Source organism: Haliaeetus albicilla, chromosome 26 (assembly GCF_947461875.1).
Source record: "Haliaeetus albicilla chromosome 26, bHalAlb1.1, whole genome shotgun sequence".
Taxonomy (NCBI): domain Eukaryota; kingdom Metazoa; phylum Chordata; class Aves; order Accipitriformes; family Accipitridae; genus Haliaeetus; species Haliaeetus albicilla.
In genome coordinates, this window is record NC_091508.1 from 1,317,447 (window position 1) to 1,339,998 (window position 22,552).

At 40.8% G+C, this 22,552-nt stretch overlaps 2 protein-coding genes across 8 annotated transcripts in view; one reads left to right on the forward strand and one right to left on the reverse strand.

The window, feature by feature from the left end:
- Positions 1–7,523, forward strand: part of KCND3 (potassium voltage-gated channel subfamily D member 3) — a 142,663-nt gene extending 135,140 nt beyond the window's left edge. For all 7 annotated transcript variants that reach the window (XM_069771358.1, XM_069771357.1, XM_069771356.1 and 4 more), the window contains one exon: positions 1,142–7,523. In XM_069771358.1, the coding sequence (XP_069627459.1) occupies positions 1,142–1,346 (205 nt within the window). In that variant the 3' untranslated portion in view covers positions 1,347–7,523. The remainder of the gene's footprint in view (positions 1–1,141) is intronic.
- Positions 7,524–9,434: 1,911 nt separating this feature from the next.
- On the reverse strand, positions 9,435–15,626 carry DDX20 (DEAD-box helicase 20). Its single transcript, XM_069771354.1, has 11 exons — positions 15,400–15,626; positions 15,221–15,315; positions 14,825–14,993; positions 14,409–14,523; positions 14,189–14,331; positions 13,674–13,812; positions 13,232–13,290; positions 12,448–12,530; positions 11,623–11,728; positions 11,445–11,546; positions 9,435–10,762 (listed from the first exon to the last, which is right to left on the reverse strand). Exons 1-11 carry the CDS (start codon positions 15,596–15,598, stop codon positions 9,660–9,662), a joined length of 2,313 nt encoding a protein of 770 aa, XP_069627455.1. The 5' UTR covers positions 15,599–15,626; the 3' UTR covers positions 9,435–9,659.
- Between the last annotated feature and the right edge of the window lie 6,926 nt (positions 15,627–22,552).

Here is a 22,552-nt window from a genome sequence, read left to right on the forward strand (position 1 = left end):
TAGAAACTGAAACAAAGCTGCCTTTAGGGCAGCAAGTGATTACTTTGTGCCACAGTGAAGTCAGAAGGGCATTTCAGAGAATGAATTATGAATGACTAAGCACAAAACAAGTCTCTAGCTATTGCAGTTTCAAGATGACAATAGTTTAAACCAGCACCTGAAACAGTAATTCAGGGGAATGTCAACTATTTCGCCTATTTCAGCAGGTGCTAAATCAGATGCCAGTGATATTTTAAATGTCAACACTGTTCATTATTTCACTTGCTTACCAAACTGTGTAAGAATGGAGAGAGAAAAAAAGCTTTTAAGTTGTTTTTCATGTGGAATGCAACTAACTGGGTGTACTGGTTACCACTGGCAGAACCACCCAGTCCCTAAGACTGCCCCACTCTCAGCTTGTGACTGAGGCAACCAGGGAGCAGAATGGGTTCTGCTGTGTTCTTGGGATGCTTGAGCGATCAAGAAACATCCTCTTGGTGAGTCACTCTGAGATAACAACAGCAATAGCTTTCCAACTGGGAGCTTTACATTTTAAAAAGGACAGGCCTTGTGTTTAAAATGAACATGTTGGGCTGATAATAGCAGACTCCTGTAGCTGTGCAGATGCACAGAAATCAACCTATCATTTTCCCTCTGTAATTAATTATAGGATGCAATTGATGCAGATCTAATAAGAATGCTCCCAGCTGCCAGATCCTTGAAACTACTGCAGAGAGATGAAAGAATAGAAAAGATCAAGGGACAGTGAATTTGAAAGAGGCATTTGAAATGCAAGGAAGACAACATCTCTTTCTCAGAAAGAACTACCTGTGCTCTGAAAAGATCCAGTACACAGGACAGTATATTTAGATGTCCTCTTAATTAAACTAGAATTATGCAAGAATGAAATGGAAACATAGAATGACTTGCCCTGTGAAAAGCTGTGTCCTAACCAGGGGGAATATTAAAAAAGCTTATTGTAATCTGGGTAGAAGTAAGTGATGCTTTGCAGGAACTGGGGGGAACATTTAAGTGGAGTCTTCTGAATATTTTGGTGCCCTTAGTTCGGAGGAATAAGATAGTGATTAAGAACAACTACCATTCCCATCCTTTCTATTGTCTAGTTTAAAAAAAAAAGCCAAACACTAAATTTGTTTTCTAGTCGTTCCAGTCTCAACATGAAATCAGATGATGGGCTGAGACCGAACTGCAAAACTGCCCAGATAACGACAGCCATCATCAGCATCCCCACGCCGCCGGCACTCACGCCAGAAGGTGAGAGTAGGCCTCCGCCCAGCAGCCCCGGCCACTCCACGAACATTTCCACCACCACCACAAGCAACATAGTCAAGGTCTCTGCCTTGTAAGACGTCTCATGCACAGAAGGAGGCTGGAAGACCAGTGCCCCTCTCCCTCCACACCTCCATGTTCCTTTCTTGCTGCAAATTGTGCCTGGATGGACCAACCTGACATTTCGCCATCGAATTAGCAATGGAGACCTAACGAGGCAGCTTTCTTCAGACTTGCATTCATGCTGTGGACTGAGGAAGGATTAGGAAAGGGAGGAAGAGGCTGGTTAAAGGAAAAACCTGCATGGAGAGCGTGTTGTGCCATGGTACAGGGCAAAAATCACCTGCAGAGGGTCGAGGGAAATAATCATCATGGCAACAAGAGAGTCAATAAAGAAAACAGAAATATAACACTGTGTATCGCAGCACCTTTTTAAAGGTTTTTAATGGATAATATTTATTCATGAGGAAATGACTGAAAAGGTGAAAAACAATGGATTTTGTGAATTTTTTTTCTTCATGGAGCAGAACCTTTAAACCAACCAAAATTTCACATTTTTTTTCTTTTATAGGAAAAGATTTAGACAAAGAAGCCACCTGTCACAGAAATCTATTTCCATTCCTCTGTGTGTGTGCGTGCGAGTGTACCAGCAGAACCACATCAGAGCCACACTGAATTACAAAGAGCAGAGCATGTGTCCATGATTGGGTGCACAGTAGAAAAATTCAAGCTTGTGTCAGCACATATATGTGCACACGCACACACACACACATAACTATTTCACCCTGGATGGCATTCTTTATTTAGACAATTTTGTATCCGCCTTTTAAGTCAATACAGTGCAATTGCAAACAGTGTGTTTGTCTGCTAATTATTGTCTGTGAAAACATATTTGTGGAAAAAAAAAAAGACAGGCTTTAGTAGAGTTTTAGTCCCACATGGATATCTGCTTTCTATTTTTGTTATCACTTACTTGTAAGAGTGTGACTAGACTACCAGTTCTGTATTTTTAAAAAGGAAAAAAAAAAGTAGGATTCTTTTTTAATACTGTACACACAAATGGCAAAGAATGAGAAAGCACTGAACTCAACTGCATCAAGCATTCATAAGTCTAACAGGTTTCTTGTAATGTATGACCATGCTTTTTAATTTTTGTTTTCTATATATAAATTTCTTTGCTAGCACTGGACATACAACCCATTGTAAATAGTAGCCAAATAATGTCTGGATCTATACTTGATAATAATTAACCCGAGAGCCAAATATCTTGCATGGACAGGGAGGTATTTGGCTTTTTCACAGTCTTAGGGCTCCAGTTGTCTCATCAACGGCTTCTGGGTGGCATTGATTTTGGGGGCAGACTAGGTTAGCAATTTTAGTTCTCCAGTCCCACCACAGGATCTACAGCATGCATCCACTTGAGAAAGGGGAGCAGTACTGGAGTTTGGAAAGTGTGGTACAGACAGCATTTTCTTTTTGCAGTTCTACACTTAGTTTGGGAAATTGCGGACTTCTAGTCAACCAAAAACAGAAGTAGCACTGTGTGGTACTGCCAAGAAGCTAATACTTTAACTAAGCTGTGGTCAGTCCTAGCACCTCTTTCTGAGAGCCTTCTAGGAATAATTTATTGTAAGGAAATACATGGTCCTGAAACGTCACTGATTTTCCCCCCCTTAAGAAGAGTAACTTTTTTCTTCCATTCTGCCTTTCTCAAGTCCCCTTTTCGTAACAGGTGTGATCCACAAAGGGCAGAGTAAGGAACATCATCCACCTTTTCATTTGTCATACACTGTTTGGCTAATTATTGTGGTCACACACAAATGCCTCTTCAAGGCCCTATACCCACGAATGGCGATGCACCTAGCCCCCAACAGCTTGTAGATAATAAGGAAACATTTTAAGTGTCCTGTTTCTGAACAGTGATTTTACCAACATTAGAGTTAAAAGAACTACTAAAAGCATGTTTGAGGCTGCTTCAGCAAAGGGATGACTTTTTTTTAACATCTGTCATAATCTATCCTGATGTAATATTTATATACACATATACACGCATACACATATAAATAAATACAGACACATACATGTATAGATAGATAAATAGACCTACATGCTGACTTAAACATGTGAGCTAGCAATCTGCTTTGTTAGCACTCCTAACCTATTAGTCTATAGAGTGGACTCAGATGGCTGATGCATTAACTCAATACCCTCCTTAGAAACCTACAACATTCTAGGAATATTAGGGCTATGGCTAAGCCTTCAGTAGCTGCACCAGCTTATAGTCATTTATTCCAGTGCTGTAATACGTTACCCAAAACTATGTTTAGTCCTGTTTTAAATGATTAAAATGCTCTGCCTTTGCTGCTTCCTGTAGGAGGTTATACTGCAGTTAATCTTACCATTACTGAGTTTTTCTTGATGTTTTAATTCAATCTTTCCTTTGCTTTAATTTCATTATTTGTCATCATCTGCGCCCCATCTGAACACCCTCACCCTTGTAGATCAGAGGCCTTGCTCTCCACCACTTACCACCTTGCAATCTCATTTACACTGGCACAGAATGAGGGTTAAATGCTACCATGCTGACAGGGTACAGTGTTCCTTCCAACGCGCAGGAGTAAATGATTACAAAGAGTCAGGGACTCAACATGGATTCTCGGTGCTGCCTTTCTTATTCCTGATTTACTGTGGAGTGGTAAACAAGCCACTTCATCTCTCTGCACCCATTTCTTTATCTGTAAATAGCAATCACGGCAGCCCTTGTCTAAAGCACTACTGGTGCATTTAATTGCTATCAATCAAAATGCTTTTTGAAAAAAAAAAAAAAAGAAAAAAAATCAACATTTTTAAGGGGGCAGGGGGAGGGGGGGCGGTGAAAAGTAAGGAGGAAAGCCAGTCCTTGGGGTTTCTGGCTGGCTGCTTGGGCTCAGATTGTCAAGGCAGCCATGGCCTTTGTTCTCTTCCACAGAAGAGGAATCACTGTTATCCTTGCTCAAAAATACACGGCTTGCCTCTTCTACCATTAACTTAGCAGGTGCTGCCCCATGCAGTCAGTATCTCAGCACAGACTTTCAGAGGATAAAGACAGACAAAATTAAGGAAGTCTGAGCCTAGAAGAACAGGGCTAAAAATATTTTTAATGGAGGCATTAGCTCCCTTTATACACTGATTTGAAGTAGACTGAGTAATGCTTCCGAAAGCACTTGAAAATATGCTAGTACAAAACCTCCCTGGATGGCCCAACACAGCTACATCCTCATTATGAGAGCACTGTGCATTCATTGAAACAGCAAAGACAAGAATCTATCGCCATCGTATCAGTGGTTGGTAGGGCATAACATAGCATCCTTCAAATGAAACGCAGGGAGGAAGGGAAAGCATTTGCACAGAAGAGCATGGGAATTGCACTACAGCCACTTATTTCTACAAGAAAGGGAGGCATTTAGCTTTATGAAACTGCAAGGCTCTTTATAATCTTTAAATAGCAACTTATAAACCATTGCTGAGATAAGGCCAAGTCACTCCTGAAAATTCCTAGGCCAGAACTTTAACTGAAGGATTTGGACCATTCTCTCCAGCGGTCCCCAGTACTGCCCTGTCTTACCAGCAACCCTCTCCCTTTCCCCAGGGCCATACACATACATTGATACGGATACAAAAACCAGCACATACCCCTGCAATCCTGGTCATTCCTGATGCATATGGAAGGGGGCTTCTTCAGGCATGGGCTACCTCCGGGAGAAGCATCCAGAAGCATAGGTAGGTTCTAGTCCTGATACCTTTCTGAAAGGCAGGTGGTACAAAACAACCTAATTAGCAAGACTGCTCAACAAAACATCAATACTATGTTGGCAGTTCATTTTCAAAGCCTTCCCCCTCCCCCTAATTCCTCACAACTTTTTATAGTTTTAGAAAAGTTCATTAAAAAAAGATAAAAATGGATTGTTTGTACAAAAAGCAAGTGGAAGGGGATTATTTTTTCAGTCTTTCATAAAGCAATATTAAAAATATCAAAGAAGCAACACCTTTTCCCAAGTATTTTGTTTCCTTTCCAAAGCCTTTTCTGAGGGAAAAATACTTTCACAGGTTTTCAGCATATTCTATTAATAGATTTACTCTCTTCTCACCTGGCATTGGGCTGCTAATAGAAGGAATCACACCCAATTGGCAAAGAATGATGAGAAATACCTTTCACATCTAGGCTTTGACTTCCATCTACTCTTTCTAAAATCCACTTTTTACTTTCATTTTCCTTAAAAATCTTAAGGACAGCCATAAAGAAGAGGCCACAGATAACACGTCTTGGTACATAAAAATTAAAGAATTAAAAAATTTAATCCACCTTCTGCTAGCACAAGATCCTTTGCTGCAATATATTGCATTGCTTTCTCTAGATTAGATTTAAAATTCTCCAAGGAAAGGACCCCCACTGCTTCCCTGGAGAGCTTATTCCAGGCTAATAGATCTCAATGTCAAGGATTTTTCCCCTGCTGTTCAGCCATAACTCTTTCCTTATTTTTTCCTCTCTTGCTGCCATTATACTCTCTCGCACCATGTTAAATTATTCTCCCTTCCACATGGTAAGTTAGCTGCCTACAAGCATAAGAGGAATATAAAATTTTCTACAGCAAATTCTTATCCCAGAGACTACTTTTGTCTGTCAAATAATTATCATTGTTAAAAGCGAACTGAGGAAAAGGTAAACTAAGTTACACACATGGCTTTAGCGTGGAATAAAGTTAGTAGGTAATTCAAAATATATCCTTCTTTACAGTTGGCCAGAAATACTAAATTTGAATCAATGCTACTCGTTAAACCTGAAACAGTTGATAATATACTTGTACTGCAAACCAGCATTTATCGTTCTAGTTTAGACAGCTTAAGGTATACACATGAAAATCAGATTAATACCAGCTAAAGAAAGCAATGTTTCTTCAAATATTTTGCTTTTTTAAGTAAAGAGATTGTAAACATGTTGTAACTTACATGTATTATAAAGCAAATTCAGTAAATTAAAAATCACATTTAATTTATGGGTTGCAACATCCCTTGGATCCTGTAATATTTTTTTTTATGTCAGACTATGGCAGAGTTACAAAGTCAGCATTCATGGATGGCTTGCAAATATCAGCAAATTTGAACTGAAGACTTTATTCTGCTTTTGAAGTTTGGTGAATAATATAACTTTTCCACATAATTTACCAATCAAATATAACTTGATTTTTTTTAAAATAACTTATTTTTCTCCAACACTTTAAGCAACCACACTAGATACATGACTTTAGAGCTCAAGTTTTTAGGCTTCACACTTAATGCTGCCATAAACACTCTTCATAATGGTTTTATTTTTCTAAAACTTCAAGAGCAAACAGAAGGTAGTATGTGTACATCAATTAGAGCTAGGAGACTTGCATCAGGAACCTATGTTCTACTCCTGATTGTCTTGATGAATCACTAAGTGACCTCGAAAAAGTCATTTCACCTCTCTTTGCCAATTATACAAGCTGTATAGAATTTAATACCTCCTCTTTCAATAAGTGAAGCTCAATTCATGAACACCTACAAAATACATACAGAATTCTGGAGAAAGCGTTACCAGAAGAGTACTGCTACTTACGTTCAGAATGCAAAAACTGTGCCAGAAAAACTTCAGGTGGAACAGTCAAAAGACCAGGTGACAAAGAGCTTGTGAAAATTCCTTCTCAAGTTTTGTTCTCAGTCAATAGTCTGTTACTTTGTGTGTATATGTGTGCACGTGTTTCTTTTGAGTTAAACTAGTGCTAGTCACGGAAGTCACACAGCTGTCTGGGTGAGAAGTTAACAACCATGTCGAATGCTCTTCTCCATGCTGTTGCAACTATAACTAGGAGCTTCCACGGGCTCCTCGGACCAATGAAGTATCTTACAAAATGCGTGTGATGGTATATTTTTGATAAATCAGTAAGGCATTCCAATGCAATGGTGTTTTCTTTAGAAGTTTTATGTTATGAAAGGCTCTCAACCTTATTATTTTCTATTTTCGTACTATAAATGGGCTTTGCTTACAAACATCAGAGGACAGATACAAAATGTACTGTATACAACTGCAGGTAGCTTCGAGAACAACTTTCTAGAAGAACCAAGTTTCCTGTTGTCTTCTTTTGGAATTGTAGTGCATATGTTGAAACTTGTATATCATTTACAGTATTGAGTCTTGTGCCACTGCTGTACCTGATGTATCCAATCTGGATTAAACAGAGTATGTGCCACAAATACCAAGATGATGCTGTAGATTTCTTTTAAAAAAATTCTGGGAGGTTCTTTTGGAGAACTTTGGGTGTTGGCCTAAGCCACGCGAGTCGCATTTAAATACTAGTAACTCTTACTTAAGCAACCATTAATGAAAACAGCAAGATGTCCGAGATGTTATAGGAGAGCAATAATGCAGATACCTAAGTGCGTCTCCTACAGTATCCTCCTTTTGAACTTTAAGAGTTGCAACAAAATTAATCTTGGAAACAAAATCATATCATCTTGGCTTTTTCAAACTATGCAGACAAAATCTAGGCAAATCCCCTCCCTGGGGTAATTTGTGACACAAAGGGAGTAAGGCAGGGAAAAAAAGTACAGAAAGAAAAATACTCCTCCTAATGAGATATTTATTATATTTAAAAGAGCACATCTTAAGCATTTCTTTTAAAAGGCAATTTCTTCTTGGCAATTCCTTCTTGGCAATTCCATTTAGGCCAAAGTCTCGCATTCTATATTGCAGATAGGGTCAGCTTGTTTCAACCACAAAGCAAGTAGAGCTGATCTCATCTTAACCATATCAGAAAGTGTCAGTTGGAGGCATTATTTAAAATTTTCAAAATTCTTTAAGCAGAAATTAAAATTACTTAAGCAACCTCTTAACACCCACCGAGTTAGGGCTGAAGAGAACAGCTTACAGACCACTTCTCTCTCATGCAGGGGAGGCTGACACCCACTAGGGGCCACCATTGCCCCAGCTGCAGAAAATTCACAAATCAACCCAAGGCACAACATCCTTGCCAATCTTGTGCTGTATTTCTATGCCACTTAAGACCTAAATCAATCTTACAATTCTCCTGCACAGTGAAGAGAGTCTGAATTGCGTGGTATAAAGTTTAGACCCACCACTGCACAAAAAGGTCAGAAGTGCTGCTAGGGACACCACAGGATTTGCACATGGAATTTTGCAAGAACGTTAGTAACGCTCAGGCAGCAAGTGATTCACGCAATTTGAGTGAAAACATACTGAATTTCTCAAAATGAAAATTGCTGAAGGTGAGCAATCAAGTAACCTTGAAGGCATCCATTTCACCAAATTAAAGAAACAGCTCCCCTTGGAAGTACAGTTCATAGTAGGTAAGAAGCAGTGCTTTTACTGAAGAAATTCCAGCCTTACTCTGCTCCAGAAAAAAAAAAAAAAAGAAAAGAAAAAAACAACAGACTATCTGCTCTGGTGAATTTTGAGAAATCAAAGAAACTAGCTGAAGAAAACTGTCCCTATGATTCCAAACATACTAAAGCTAGAGGATGAAATTTCAAAATTAGCATGGAGTCAACCTAGGGTCAATACCCCAAGCCAGACAGTACTCTCATCTTTCCCTGCTTCAGGACAGCTACATATAAAGCAGTGCAACCCAAACAGGAAATACCAATTAATTTTAGTACTAATAGGTAATTTCATTTCTAATTAAAGCTTTCCTGTAAGTGTGGCAAGTCTGATATTGCTGCACCCAGAGGGACAGACCAATTATGATTGCTGCACATTTTCTACATAATTAAACCATCCTCTACTGAACAGCTCGCCATGCACCTAGCTATAGAAGTGTTATTTATACAATGTTAATTAACTGGATTTAAAATAGCAATACAGGCATAGAGATGCAGGTTTCAGTCTGCCACTTAACTGGTATATAATCAGTGCCTGGTGTTTAATAAGAGAATTACAGAAAATGGAATGATCTCTAACTATAAACAGACTATGTAGTCTTATGGTGAATTCATCTTCACCCAAAAGTCATGTGGAAGACGTAAGTCAAGCAAATAAAACTGGGGTTGGTTTGTGTTTCCTCCTTACTGAGATTTCTGATGTGTAAGAAGCTGCCTTTTATCCTCCTTTGTTTACTTTGGATTGTAAAGATTGCAAGTGAACATCCAGCTGTCTTTCATTTCCTTTTATTAACAAATTGTTGTAACACCATCACTGGAATGCATGTAAAACATTTACCTAGACACAGCTCACTTATAAAAAAGACAATGTTTTTCTTCAAACATAAACATCTGTTTATGTTAGTCAATGTACTTGTAGACCAGCAGTTATGTTTTCACAGATAATGTCCATTCAATGCGCCAACCAGCCCATCCCTAACAGCAGTGTCATTACATCAATCACCACTTTTCAGCAGTTCCTGAAGATAGACTGAGTTGACATGATAGGCATTCATCCAATTAAATTGTCTGTAACTTTTCCCATAGTGAGGCACAGCAGCATAGTAGTTTTGCCATGCTTGGTAATAAGATTTCCAGTAGTTTCTGTAACTTGAAGCCTCATATGGAACACCATCATCCCAAGAGCTGCAGGAGCAGTCATCCTCAGTTTTTTTCGTGGAAGGACTAGGGAATTGATGGTAGTGGCTTTTCTTTTGTTTAGCATTTTGTTTCACAACTTTCTTTTTCACTTGATTTTGCTTTGGGACTTGTGATAGTTCCTGAGGCTTCTCTGGTGTAGGACAGAAGCCTGCATGACCCTGACTCATTGTGGGAACAGCATTCTTCTCCTGCGCCTCTGAAAATGCTTCAAAGCACGAGTTATTTTCCCTACTATTGGAGGAAGCCCTGGAACTGTACGAACCATCACTGTCACCACACACAATGCCATTTGCTACTGTCTCTGTGTTATGTTCCACCTCTTTCCACTCTACACCACCATTTCTGGGGAGCTCACATTGTTCTCCTGGGCCTGAGAAGCTTCGTAAAATTTCAACTTCTCTCTCCAACCCTTCTTTAATGAAATACTCATAGTCTTCAACAAATTCTGAGAAGCTCCAAGGATTGTTTGGTTGGTTTTTGAAAGAAGACAAGCATGGAATTCTGGGAAGATTTTTTTTTAAGGCCTCCTCATCTGGAGCCTGAGTGTTATGCTGTCCATCCGTTCTGGAGACAGTTTTGACTTGATTCCTCTGTTCTGTGCGGCAACTGGAAGTTTGGGGGTTTCTACCACCTTTTTCTGTGTTTGCAGAATTTGTGCTCTTTTTTATCTGCTTTTGCTTCAGAGCCTTTTTTGGCCTTTCTACAGAAGAATTATCACCTGGAAGATTAGAAAGAGGCTGAGATACCTCTGAAAAACTATTTTGGACAGGCTGCAGTACTGGTTCCTTTGGTCTAAGACACACAGTGTTAGAATTCACTGAAGCACCTGTATGTACAACAGGTTTGACTTCTACCTCCCCATCTTCAAACTGATCCATCATTCCAGGAGGTATAGGCTCTGCACAAAAGGGAAACAAGCAGGCACTCAATTAAGTGCATCCTTCCCTCTAGAACTCACATGAGTACTGAAGTAAAGATTTGCAAAATCGCAGATAAGATGTTAAGACATATTAAGTTAGGGCTACAAACTGACCCCTTCCATTCTTGAAAGAGCTCAAATAGCCAGAACATTTTCTTCACAGAAGGCATCAGAAAGTTGATCAAGACAAAGAGCACTGCATTACTTGTCATGTATTTTTCATATCCTACTTAAGCAGATAAAATTAGAACTTAAGCAAGGCGGCAAATGCTACGGTTCTAGCAGAACAATTTCTGGCAAAGCAAGGGTAGCAAATCTTCTGTTTCAATTATTCCTTCCTTCTCCTACTGTACCTTACAGCCTGAGAAAGGCTTAATACTAGATTTCTGGAAATCCAAGTAGTTATGTAGTTGCTTAAGCAACAGCTGGATGCAGAGTTCCTCTCCCCATCCACAGGCATGCATTAAGTTCATTTTCTATTGCTTCACACAACTGCAGCAGTTACAAGTAGTCATTAGCACAGAGTATGAAAAACCTGTACCAAAATTAAGGCAACTTCAGCAGAGAAGATACATGTCAGTTCCCTGTGGACTTGTTTGAAGCTTTGACTAATAGAAAACAACCAATGAAAAAACAGTTGCATTCATAGGACAGAGCATACCTGGTAGAGGAAAAAGCTGAAGATTACACTTCTGAGCAATCTTCATCATCATGTTTTCCTCCTCTCCACGGCAGCAGTATGTCACAGATAAACCTAAAGTTCCTGTGATACACAACAGAAAGTGTAATTACCTAACCAAAGCTAGTGCAACTCAAGAAATCTGCATGACTGTTTTTACCAAAGCGCCCAGCTCTGCCAATACGATGCATGTACGTTTCCCAGTCAACAGGTACATCCAGGTTGATAACCAGATTCACTTTTTCGGCATCAATTCCACGAGATGTCTTGAGAAAATGAGAAGGAAAGGAGGAAATAGATAACTGAACATGCTAAACAGATCTTTAAATAAATACAACACATTTGGGAGTAATTGCTCACATAGTAACTTTAAGTTGTTGCAATACACCGTAAAGCACCTACAATTTTCCAGCCACTTTACAGTATTACATGTAGAATAGGCATATTGCATTGGGACCATGGAAACTAGGGATCATTTTTCTTATGCCTTCTACGTATCAAATACATGCAGGCATGTTTTTTTCCTCCAGAATCAAAAAAAATCCAACCCAACAGCATGCAGTAATCTTTTCATGTCAGGACCTCAAATGATCAACTGAAAAGAAAAATACATCACCATGAAAAAGCTGAGAGTGCCTCAAACATAACCACTGCTCTATTTAGTTGTTTGCAATGTTACTATTGTGAGCATACTGTACTAGAGAAACAAACTATTCCTTCCCATAGCTCCTATCCAAAGGAAACAACTCTACTCCTCTGAAATACTATAACCTTCTGCAAAGCAACAGATAAATTAAAAACTATTTTTGAACTAAATGAGGAATACGACACAATTCTAAGTTTCACAGTGAAAATAAGTCACACGCAGCATTCAAATCACATGCTTTATCAGTACACTTATGCTCTATTCAATTCCAAGTCAAATCTAATTCTCCAAAGTCACTTTATGTGCAATACTCATGTATGCTATAAAATACTAACTCACCAAGTCTGTGGAAATCAGAACTCTACAGTGAAATTGCTTTAATTTAGCCATAGCATCAAGTCGTTGATTTTGATTCATGCTGCCTAGAAAGACAAAAATCAGAAACAGATTACATTCTTCAGTTTTATCCCCTCAAATTCTGGAAAACACTGCTTTGTAAAACTGTAGATGAGATCAGAGATGAGGCCAAGAGAAACTTCCTCAAACATCAGTTCCAAATGAGTAAACAAGGAACAAACAAAACAAACATGAAAATAAGGAAATTAATTACAAAAATAATTCTTTTGTTGTTTTTAAAGAGAAGCCAATTATGTAGATACTTAACCTCGTGAACAACGCTGACTTTAGACAAAATTTAAACACATAAACCATGGAAAACACTGTTGAAGTAAAAATTCAAAGGAAGATTTCTAATAAATATTAGGTACAAGCTATCAGCTTTTTACAGAGCAGCTAGAAATAAACAAGATTTAAATTCACCATCTGCATTCCAAACAAACACTGCTTCAACCTGCAAATGTCAGTTAGATTTCTCTTTAGAGATAAACCAATGCACTCATCTGGATTTTCGTAAAAACAACTCTCAAACGAATCTGAAAACAGGAAAGTTAATCAATATAAAAATTAATTAATATGTAACTCTTAAAGACATAGGAAGATCCAAAAGCTATTCTTAGTTATTCCATCAGAGGCCACACAAACCGAGATTTAAGATCAATTTTCCTACTTTAGGTCACATTTACGCACAAATTCAACAGAATCAGAAAGTTTTGAATGGACTTACCCGAAATGCATTCAGCAGGAAAGCCTCTGGATGTTAGTATTTCAGCTAGATGTTGAGCCCTGACAAAATATACACAATGAAAATTGTAAATATAACCACAGACCTAACAACCCTGTTCATTTCTTAACAACAGGCTACTCTTTACAGCCAAGGACTACATTCCAAATTGTCACTTTCATCTTTATGTCTAAAACAGTCACCTCACAGATCGAAATCTATCAGCCCTGACTGTACTCTAAACAATGTATGAGGTACCTTCATGCTAAACCATTCCTTTATTTTCAGTATTTCATACTGCATTCCTCTGGCTGTATTTCTGATCTGAAACTTGCATGCTGCTTTAAGACCTTTATAGAAGGTCTACGCAAGTTTATCCATGAATTGACATTACAGCCACTGCTTTCAAACAATCTTTTTACAGGTATTTCTTCAAATTTATTACCTGCTATGCAAATTTGAGAAGACTAAGGCTTGATTAAATGGAATTTTGCTGAACAACTCCTGCAGGTGCTGGGTTTTCTCCTCAAATGTTTTATGCAGAAGCGGATGGGAATTCACAATTTTATAATACTGCTTCAGCCCTGAGCATGAAACCAAAAAATACTATCAGATTAAGGGTTGCCATAAAAACATGAACAGTGCTATGTTGCTGTCAATATGTGCCACTGCAGCTAAAACAAAGACTAAATGTAAACAAGCATGCACATGCCAAATAAGAACCTACAGGACAGGCTTTTCTTAAAAAGCTGAAATATTTTTGGCACCGATAGGAGAAACAGTTACACTCATCACTGACATTTTAAATACATCAATACCAGAATCAAATACTTCGTAAGCTAATCAACTCACCTGTGGAGGGGAATTAGGAAGCATCACAAATTTTAAAGGTGCATGTTTTGGTTTTAGTATACCCTTTTCATCTGTCGATAACATCGCCATAAACAAACTTCTACTTACCAATGAGACTCGGATCAGTAGGGTTCAACCTCACAAATGTTGGCTCTCTCATGTACCTGGTCAAAGCATTAGCTAATGATTCAGGATAAGTAGCTGAAACAGCAAGCATCTGTTTATTGGCTGGTAGTGAAGAGTAAATCCAACTGTGAGATAAAGAAATGGAAATTACTAACAAATACGTATCTAATCCAGTGATGAATGTATGAGGTGTTTTTCTTACTTGATTTGTTCCTGAAAGCTGCCTTCTTCTAGAAGCTTGTCTGCCTCATCAAGAATGAAAAGCCGGATACTGGCTGTATTCAAGTAGTCCAACTCTATGAGCTGTTTTATTCGACCTACATATGAAAAAAAAAGCAAAAGGAACTTCAAAAATATTAATTGAAAGGTTCTAATGATGAGTTTTGCAATTTTTAAAAAAATTAATTTTATAAGCCTTCAAAAAAGGGCATATTGGGAATAATCTCTGGCTAAAAATATCTTTCTGGTCTAAATGTCTTTGGCACTAACCTTTGAGACTATCACCTATCACTAAAAAAAAAAAAAAAAGAAAAGAAAAGCCACCAACCCAGATTCCAAAAGCACCAGTAATTGTGAAGTATCATGCGGTATCTGGAGCACAGTGAAGCTCATCCATACCTGGGGAGCCAACCGCTATGTGGCACTTCTTTAGTCTGATTTTGTCCTGGTTCAAAGGAGTCCCTCCAATGAAGACATGGCATTCCAAGCCTTCCATTTTTATTCCGATAGTTGTGATTACAGCATGAATCTGCACAGCGATCTCTCGCGTAGGAGCCAAGATCAGAATCTGTAAGGGCCGAGGATTAAATATGAAAGCTGCAGAAGGGCTCCGAAGATGAAAGCCCAACGTCGAGTCGTGATGATTTCAAATACTGCGTCTCAAGGCGCCAGTGCCGTTTTCCCAAGAAAAAGAGCGATTCTCTCTCGCAAAGCAAAGCCCCCCCCGCCACCCACCGCGTACCGGCAAAGGCGGGCCGGGCCAGCGCGCAGCAGCGGCCCGGGGCCGGGGCTCACCTGCGTGGCGGGGCTCTCCAGCAGCACCGCGTCCAGGGCGATGGTGGAGAACACGCAGGTTTTGCCAGTGCCGGACTTGGCCTGCACGATGAGATCTGGAAAGAGCCGCCACAGAGGTCACCGGAGGCCCCAGGGTGCCCCCCTCTACCCGCCGCCCCGCGCCCGGCCCGCCCGCTCACCCAGGCCGCAGCGCCCCAGCGGGATGGCCTTCAGCTGGACCGGCGACGGCCTGTGGAACCCAGCCGCCTCCAGCCCCGCCAGCACCGGCGCCGACAGCAGCAGCGACCCGAAGTCGGACGGGCCGCCGGGCACCAACACGTCGCGCGTACGGAACCGTCCCTCAGCCGCCGCCGCCGGCGGGTCCGCGGGCGCCGCCATCTTACGGGGGGGCGGGCGGGAAGAAAGCGGCGGAGGGCGGCGCGCTCGCGAGACGCGCTTTGAGCCCGCACCGCGCATGCGCACTGGGCGAACACACCCCCCCCGTTCTCCCTCAGCGCCCCGCGCCGCCAGGGGGCGCCGCGGCCGCCGATTGGCTGGCGGGGGCGCGCGGGGCCGCCCGTCTGTGGGCGGCGGGAGGGGCGGGCGGGCGCGGGAGGGCTTCTCCGCCGTTTACCCCGGTTTTTTTATTTTTTTTCTACCGTCATTAGCAATTATTTCCTGTTTGTGCCAATAACTGAGGCTGCGGCTCGCCGCTGTGTATCTCGGTAGGCGCGTTTATCTACAGAGAAGCAATTAATGACGGTGTTTATGAAACAGCAGTCCTTTAGATGGAGAAAGACAAACCTTTGCAGCTAAAACAGCCTTTCTTACGCGCCTGGGTTCGTGTGTCTTATATGAAGAGCACGAAATTCAGACGCCCCTGGGTCATTTGTCTTATGAAGAGCACGAAATTCGGACGCTCCTGGGTCATTTGCCTCACGAAGAGCACAAAAGCTTAAATTTACACCCATCACAGAGGGACAAACCCTCTGAGTGGAAGTGGAAGGGCGGGAGCTGGCGGCCTTGGCACAAGCTCCAGCAGCGAGAGCTTTACCAGAGCAACAACCGGCACCGCGGAGCGAAGCTGGGCCCAAGGCATGGCGGAGGGTGGATGAGCCCGGGGCAGGGTGAAAGCAGGCGGCCGGCCATCAGCGGGAGGAGGGAACGGTCAGGGGGGAGGAATGAGCGGAGGGAAAGGGATTGTCCTGAGAGGAAAGGAAGGGATGGCAAAGGAATGATGGAGAAGGCTGCAAAAGAGGAGGAGGAGGGCAAGAAGAGGATCATGTTGGCATCAACAAGCTTGCTGACGGTTGGTGCCCGAAGCATCGAGATCTCTGTTAGTTCAGAGAGAAAGCAGCCGCCGCTAATCCCTCAGCCATCCTACTGTAACAGAACAGTGGGGACGTTTTGTTCCAATCCCTCTAGTTTCAGCCCTCCTTCTACCATCCCGACGATAGAAATGAGTTTCTCATTAAGCGCTCGGTGTCTGGGATACAGCTGTGCTGCACACAGAAACAAGATTTAAAAGCCAGGGTACTACGAAAAATTAATAGTATAGCATTCACTTCAGCAAAGGCCAAATGTGTTAATCTGTTATATGTGCATTACTTACTACCCTCTGTAGACCACTTATTTTAAATTGTGGGTGGGTTTATGCATATCAGCTTTTATTGTCATAGCAGTTCAGAGGCTCTGGACGTGCAGCTTCCATTCATTGCAATGGGATTTGAAAAATCTCAACAGTGGCTTCTACTGTACACGCACATACACTGTGTCATTATTCTTACATTGCCAGGCAGCCTAAATGAATTTTAATGGCTTTGGTGTACCACAGGCTTTGTCATGCCTTTGAAATTCCTCATGTTTATGTTCCTGATGGGGGAGAAAAAGTCTGTTGAATTCTATTCAGTTGTTATTTTTTAGTATTATGATATTTTCATATGAGTATCTGAGTACCAACCAAGAGCGGGGCCCCGCAGGACAAAGAAGAGTTTCAGCTTGGAGAGCTTACCTCTACCAAGTCAGGACAGACCAGATGGCAGGGGCGAGAACTGTCCCCCGGAGTGGAGGTAACAGGATAGCGATCTACAAGCATTCTGTTAGTTCCAATTATTTTTTAATTTTTAAGTGGATATTCTCATTGGTCCTCAAGGGGAAACGAGTCTCTAACATGAGATAATTATCTCTGGATAAATCTGGGAAAGGAGACAGACAAAGACACCTGGACATAACAAACGTTTGATTAAATACAGCCTCTCATAACCCTTTTAAATTGATGTGATTTAAACAGACAGTGAAGAGCAGTCAGAAGTGACTGTTCCCATGGGGGAAGGGCAGAGAAGAGGTGATAAACCAGCCCAAAACAGCCATCGAAATGAACTGCTCCCCCGCTCCATTTTTCTCACATATTCCTTTTCTCCCCTGAGGTTGCATGCGCGTTGCAATACAACCAAGGTGATTTGGAGACAGACATTATTCTCTGTGGTGTGTTGTTAATGAGACATTCAGACACATCGCCTTCATTCAGAAAGATGCTGCTGTTTGTACGTATTTATTTAATTTTCCATCAGATGCTGGAAGGACAGATTCCAAACCATCTCAATGTCTGTATGCTGAGAAACCCTTCGACACCACAACTGGCAGATTTATTGTCCCTCTTCCTTTGGTTTTGGCCCTTACTGATGGGGCTGTGTCAGATTTAGGTCAAGCTCCTGCAGCTGTATCAGTTGATCTAATGGAAGGTTTTGTTTGTCTGTTAACCCTTATTCCCATAGAAGATCTTAACTGCTACTGCTACTAACTTTGTTTTAAACTCTCTGTATGTTGTGTACTCTGCCATGAGTCAGTGTAAAAATAGCAATCCTCAACCTTCAGGCCTTGTTTTACCTCAGTGACTCTCAAGTACTGAATTCACATTGTCGACGTTCACGTCAGCCCAGCCAAGAGGAATCTGCAGTTTTGTCATGACATTGCTTTGCTTTCGCTTGCAGTAAGATCCAAAGGAAGTATTCCTGCTGAAAGCAGCCTTTGGAAATCTTGAAAATTAATCTGAATACTCTGCAGGCAGAATAGGTCCTGGGAAAGAATTTAGGTTAGTAAAAGAAGTGGTTAAGACCTCCTTCTGAGCTGTAATATTAAAATAACTAGTTCTTATGAAGGGATATAAACTCTCTAGCTTGGGGTCATAGGTTTTGGGACTTAGAAGAAAACTTGCTAGGGAAAACTCTTGCTCCTATATCTACTGAGTATGTGTTTTATTCCCCCAAGACAGGACTCACCACTTCTTTGTCCCTGTTACAAAGTGCACATTACATATTTGATTTTAATTCCATCCAAGATTCATTATCCTCTGAATCTATATATCAGTGTACCAGCTTTGGATAAACAATATTACAAGACACCTGTGAGGTGCATGTTGCTGACACTCAAGGTCAGGTTCTCGCTGTTTCAGACTATACAGCACTTGTCTTCAAACTCCCAGCAGCAAGGCAAAGGTCTGTATCACACGTTCGATGTGTAGTTTGCATTGTGCTGAGACCTCCTAAGGCTAACACATGCAATGCAAGAAACGTCTTGACCAGTACTTAGTACCAGAACTAAGTAATCACCACAGATTTACCCATCTCTTCTTTCTGTGGAACTTACTCTTCATTCACGACAGCTAAATTCTTGTTGTAACTCTTTGAACGACTGGGATAAACTGCTCACAGAGAATTTGTATTGGCTTCCAGAACTATCGGGTTGTGTAGATCTTTTAAGACTACATTCATTATAGATTTGAATATTGCTACTGTAAACAAGCACCTGCCTTGTCTTATTCATTTAGCTTCAGAGGATTTGTCTTTCATATCTCCCAAGACATGGAATTATTCAGAACAAATCTTGGTTTACATACTATTTATAAAATATTTTTCAAGTGAGGTAATCTCATCCTCCTCTCCCAGATGTGTTCAGATTAAGACAGTGAACTTTCTCCGTTCTATGCAGCACGTGTGACTCACTCCTCGGAGTGTGGTATGTATTTGTGTTTACACTGCCATGGAAACTGTATTTGTTCTCTGTACAGTAAAGCATATTACAGTGAAAAGGCCATTGATATTAGCCTAGACAGCAACTTCATATTCACCACCAAAAATTGACTCCAAGCACCCTGCACATTCATTTTCCCTTTGAAAAAAAAAGCTGGATGGCAAGTTACCAGCAAGTAGCAAGTCTCTGGGGCAGCAAAATTTTCTTTGTTGCTTTAGTAATTGGCAAAGTCTGGGATTTTTTCCAGCAAGTCTGGTGCGTGGGGTTGTTATAAATGATGATGATGATGATGATGATGATGATGATGATGGGGGTGGGGGGTGTCTTACAGTGCCCTCATTTCAATGCCCTTCTGCTGAATGGATTTTGTTCCTTGTCAGGCATGTCCATCAAATGGATCCAGAAGAACTCCACAAATTTCAGATGAAATCTAAAGTATACGGGGGGGGGGGAGTGTCACTGCAGACGGATGTGCAGATGCAGCTACAGATAAAAAGAAACCAGACATCAGGATATCAGTTCAGAATAGCTATTTCAAGTATACCAATAAGAAGTGCCAGTAGTTTGCTTCTTTTTCCTCCAGATAAATAAGTATCAGCCCATTTTAATCTTAGACACGCTTTTATACCAAGGTTTGCTAAATTATTTTTCAGCTAGTATGAACAGGATCTAGGTCACCAAAATGCAGCCAGCTGAGATGTAATCCAATAGTTCTTTAACACAAGACAGCACAGTGAATGCACAAGGATTTCTGTACCCTGGTACTTACTCCTGGCACTGCAGTGCAAGCAGAGGAATGTCAGGAGCTGGAATCTGGCTGGAGCAGAGTTAGAAGTTTTACTTTTCAGATGGGGGCATGGTGCGGTAGGGGCATGTCAGGAACTTTAAAGACCAGGAGTACAGAGACTGCAGACAATAAATTAGGCTTAATGGAAGAAATGGTCAAATTTTCAGGGGTAATTTATCTCTTTATGCACAAACATAAAACCAGAATTAAAGTTTTGACAGTATATTCTTACCTACTTTGGCTGGATGTTTATGGCCCAGTGGATTTAAACAAAGATGGATGCAATTCAGGTCATGCCGCAGCTTAAGTGGGAAGAAATTCTGAAAGGTTTGCCTTCAGTATGCAAGAAAGTAAAAATGAAAGAAAATTCAGTGATAACCACGCTTGTTAGTTCAGCAAAGAACAGTCACGTGAAAGCCCTGAGAAACCAGATCAATGAACTGAAAGACAACAAATGAGATGAGCCTTCAGCTGTGAAGGGATGGATGTTTCTCAAATGGGAAGGAGTGAGGCAGTTCATGTAAGTGGAATACACCACTCTGAAGGCATATTCTATTTTTTGCCCAAGGATCTCAGTTTTTCATTTTATCCTGAAATAAGCCATGTAGCTTTCTGCTTGAGGGTGTTTTATTCTCAGCTCTGTGTTTTCTTGTAGACCTGATTTTCCACTGCACTGCACCATGTGCTCATGGTTTGCACCACGACAGAGTAGAAGGAGTGCAGGGCCTGGCATGAAGTGTCGATGCTGCTTTGAACCAGTTGTCTACATGGAAGAGAAAAATGTTGCTTAGTAGGGAAATCCTGCTGAGAAAATATTTCAGATTTTTCTCTTCTCTTGCAAGTTCCCAGGAGTTTGGAGTACATGAATATTCTGGTCTTTTCTTTATTCTGTGTTCATGAACTCCTTTATCAGCCTCACGGGACAGAAGCAGCCCCGGAGGCTGAAAAACAGATCAAAAAAATGACCTTAAACGGAAGCCAAACAGAGGCTAAAAACTCTTCGCTGTTCATCTGCCTGCAGATCACACAGTTCAGTGTCTTACAAGTGTTACAGGAGCTTTCTGGCACACAGCATCTGCCAATTGCCATGTACCTGTGCAGTTGGCCTCCTGAATGCTAGACGTGCTGGAAAATACAACATTGTTTAACTTAGATTTGATGCTTCAAATAACCATGTGTATCTTTTGTATCTCTTTTGTATTGGAATAGTCAAAGTGCAGTGAAAAGCATCAGTTAAAATAAATTCAGGAATGATATGATTTTAAAAAAAAAAAAGGTATTGTAAAGAAAACGTTGGGGAGACCATCCTGTGCCTGGGATAATCCCTGGTCTGATTTCATGCATTTTTTCAAGATGCCAAAGCCATATTGCTCATCAGCAGTCTACTTTGTCTAGACATGGTAACCCTGGGAGAAAAGTCATTCCCTCCTGATGCCTGCTTTTAGTCTATTTGCTACCAAATGTAAAAGAATACCTAAAAATACTCTTGTTCAAAGCTGGCTTGGATAAATTAAGCTCACAGTCAGCTTTCAGCTCAAACCAGCTGAACCTAGGTCCATGTATTACAGACGTGAAGAGAAAATGCCATCATGTTTTAGCTTTGGTGCCATGCCACAAGGAAGAAGTAGTGTCTACATATTACTTTACAGAACTGAGATAATAGAATAAATTATAAAAACATGGTACCAGTAGCAGAAAAGAAATAAAGGTCTTGAGCCATCCAAGCAACACAGAAACCTGGACTCTGAGACTGCAGCTTTTCTTGAACACGGATCCTTGTCTGGGGTACAGAAAGAGGAAAGGGAAGTTGGGTCATTCCCTCTACTCTTAATAACTGGCAGAGGCAGGCGTTTCAGCTTGTAGTCTCCACATGGTGCCATCTTTTTGATTTTTTACCACTGACTGGCTGTTCAAACCTGCCATATGATACTTGATATGCTTGGGTAGGCTGGGAAAATACATACCCCAACCCTGGGCCGTGGGGAACAACCAGCTGGCCAACAAATCCAGCCAGATTTCAAGAAAAAATTATAGCTGGGCTAGCTGGCTTAGACTTTAAGAAAGACTCAAGACTGGCAGGTATCCCACTCACATCATAGCATACCCCGTTGGAAGTGATTAACTTTTTGCTAAGGTCATTTCTTTAATACGTTAATGTGTTTACTGCCCCACGTTCTACAGACCCCTGAAGAGAGATGCAATTTTCATGCTTCCTTAATATATAGGAAATGGAAACCCCAAAGTGAGTAAAGAGACAGGAAAATTCGAGCAATAATAAAAGAGATGCTGGAAGGATCAATAAATGTTAACTCTAGAGTGTTTTCCAAACATACAGGAAAAGGCAGATTGCAAATTTCATGTTTAAATTAGATTTTGACACAAAGGTCAGCTTTCAAACACCAAGGCTGATTTCTACAAACAAACAAACTCCTATTACCAACTATAAAAAAATGTTTTCCTTTAAAAAATGAAGACCTAGAAAGGCAAAGATCTTAGCCAGTCTTTGTCAACACTAACATTTATGGGGAAAAGCAAAT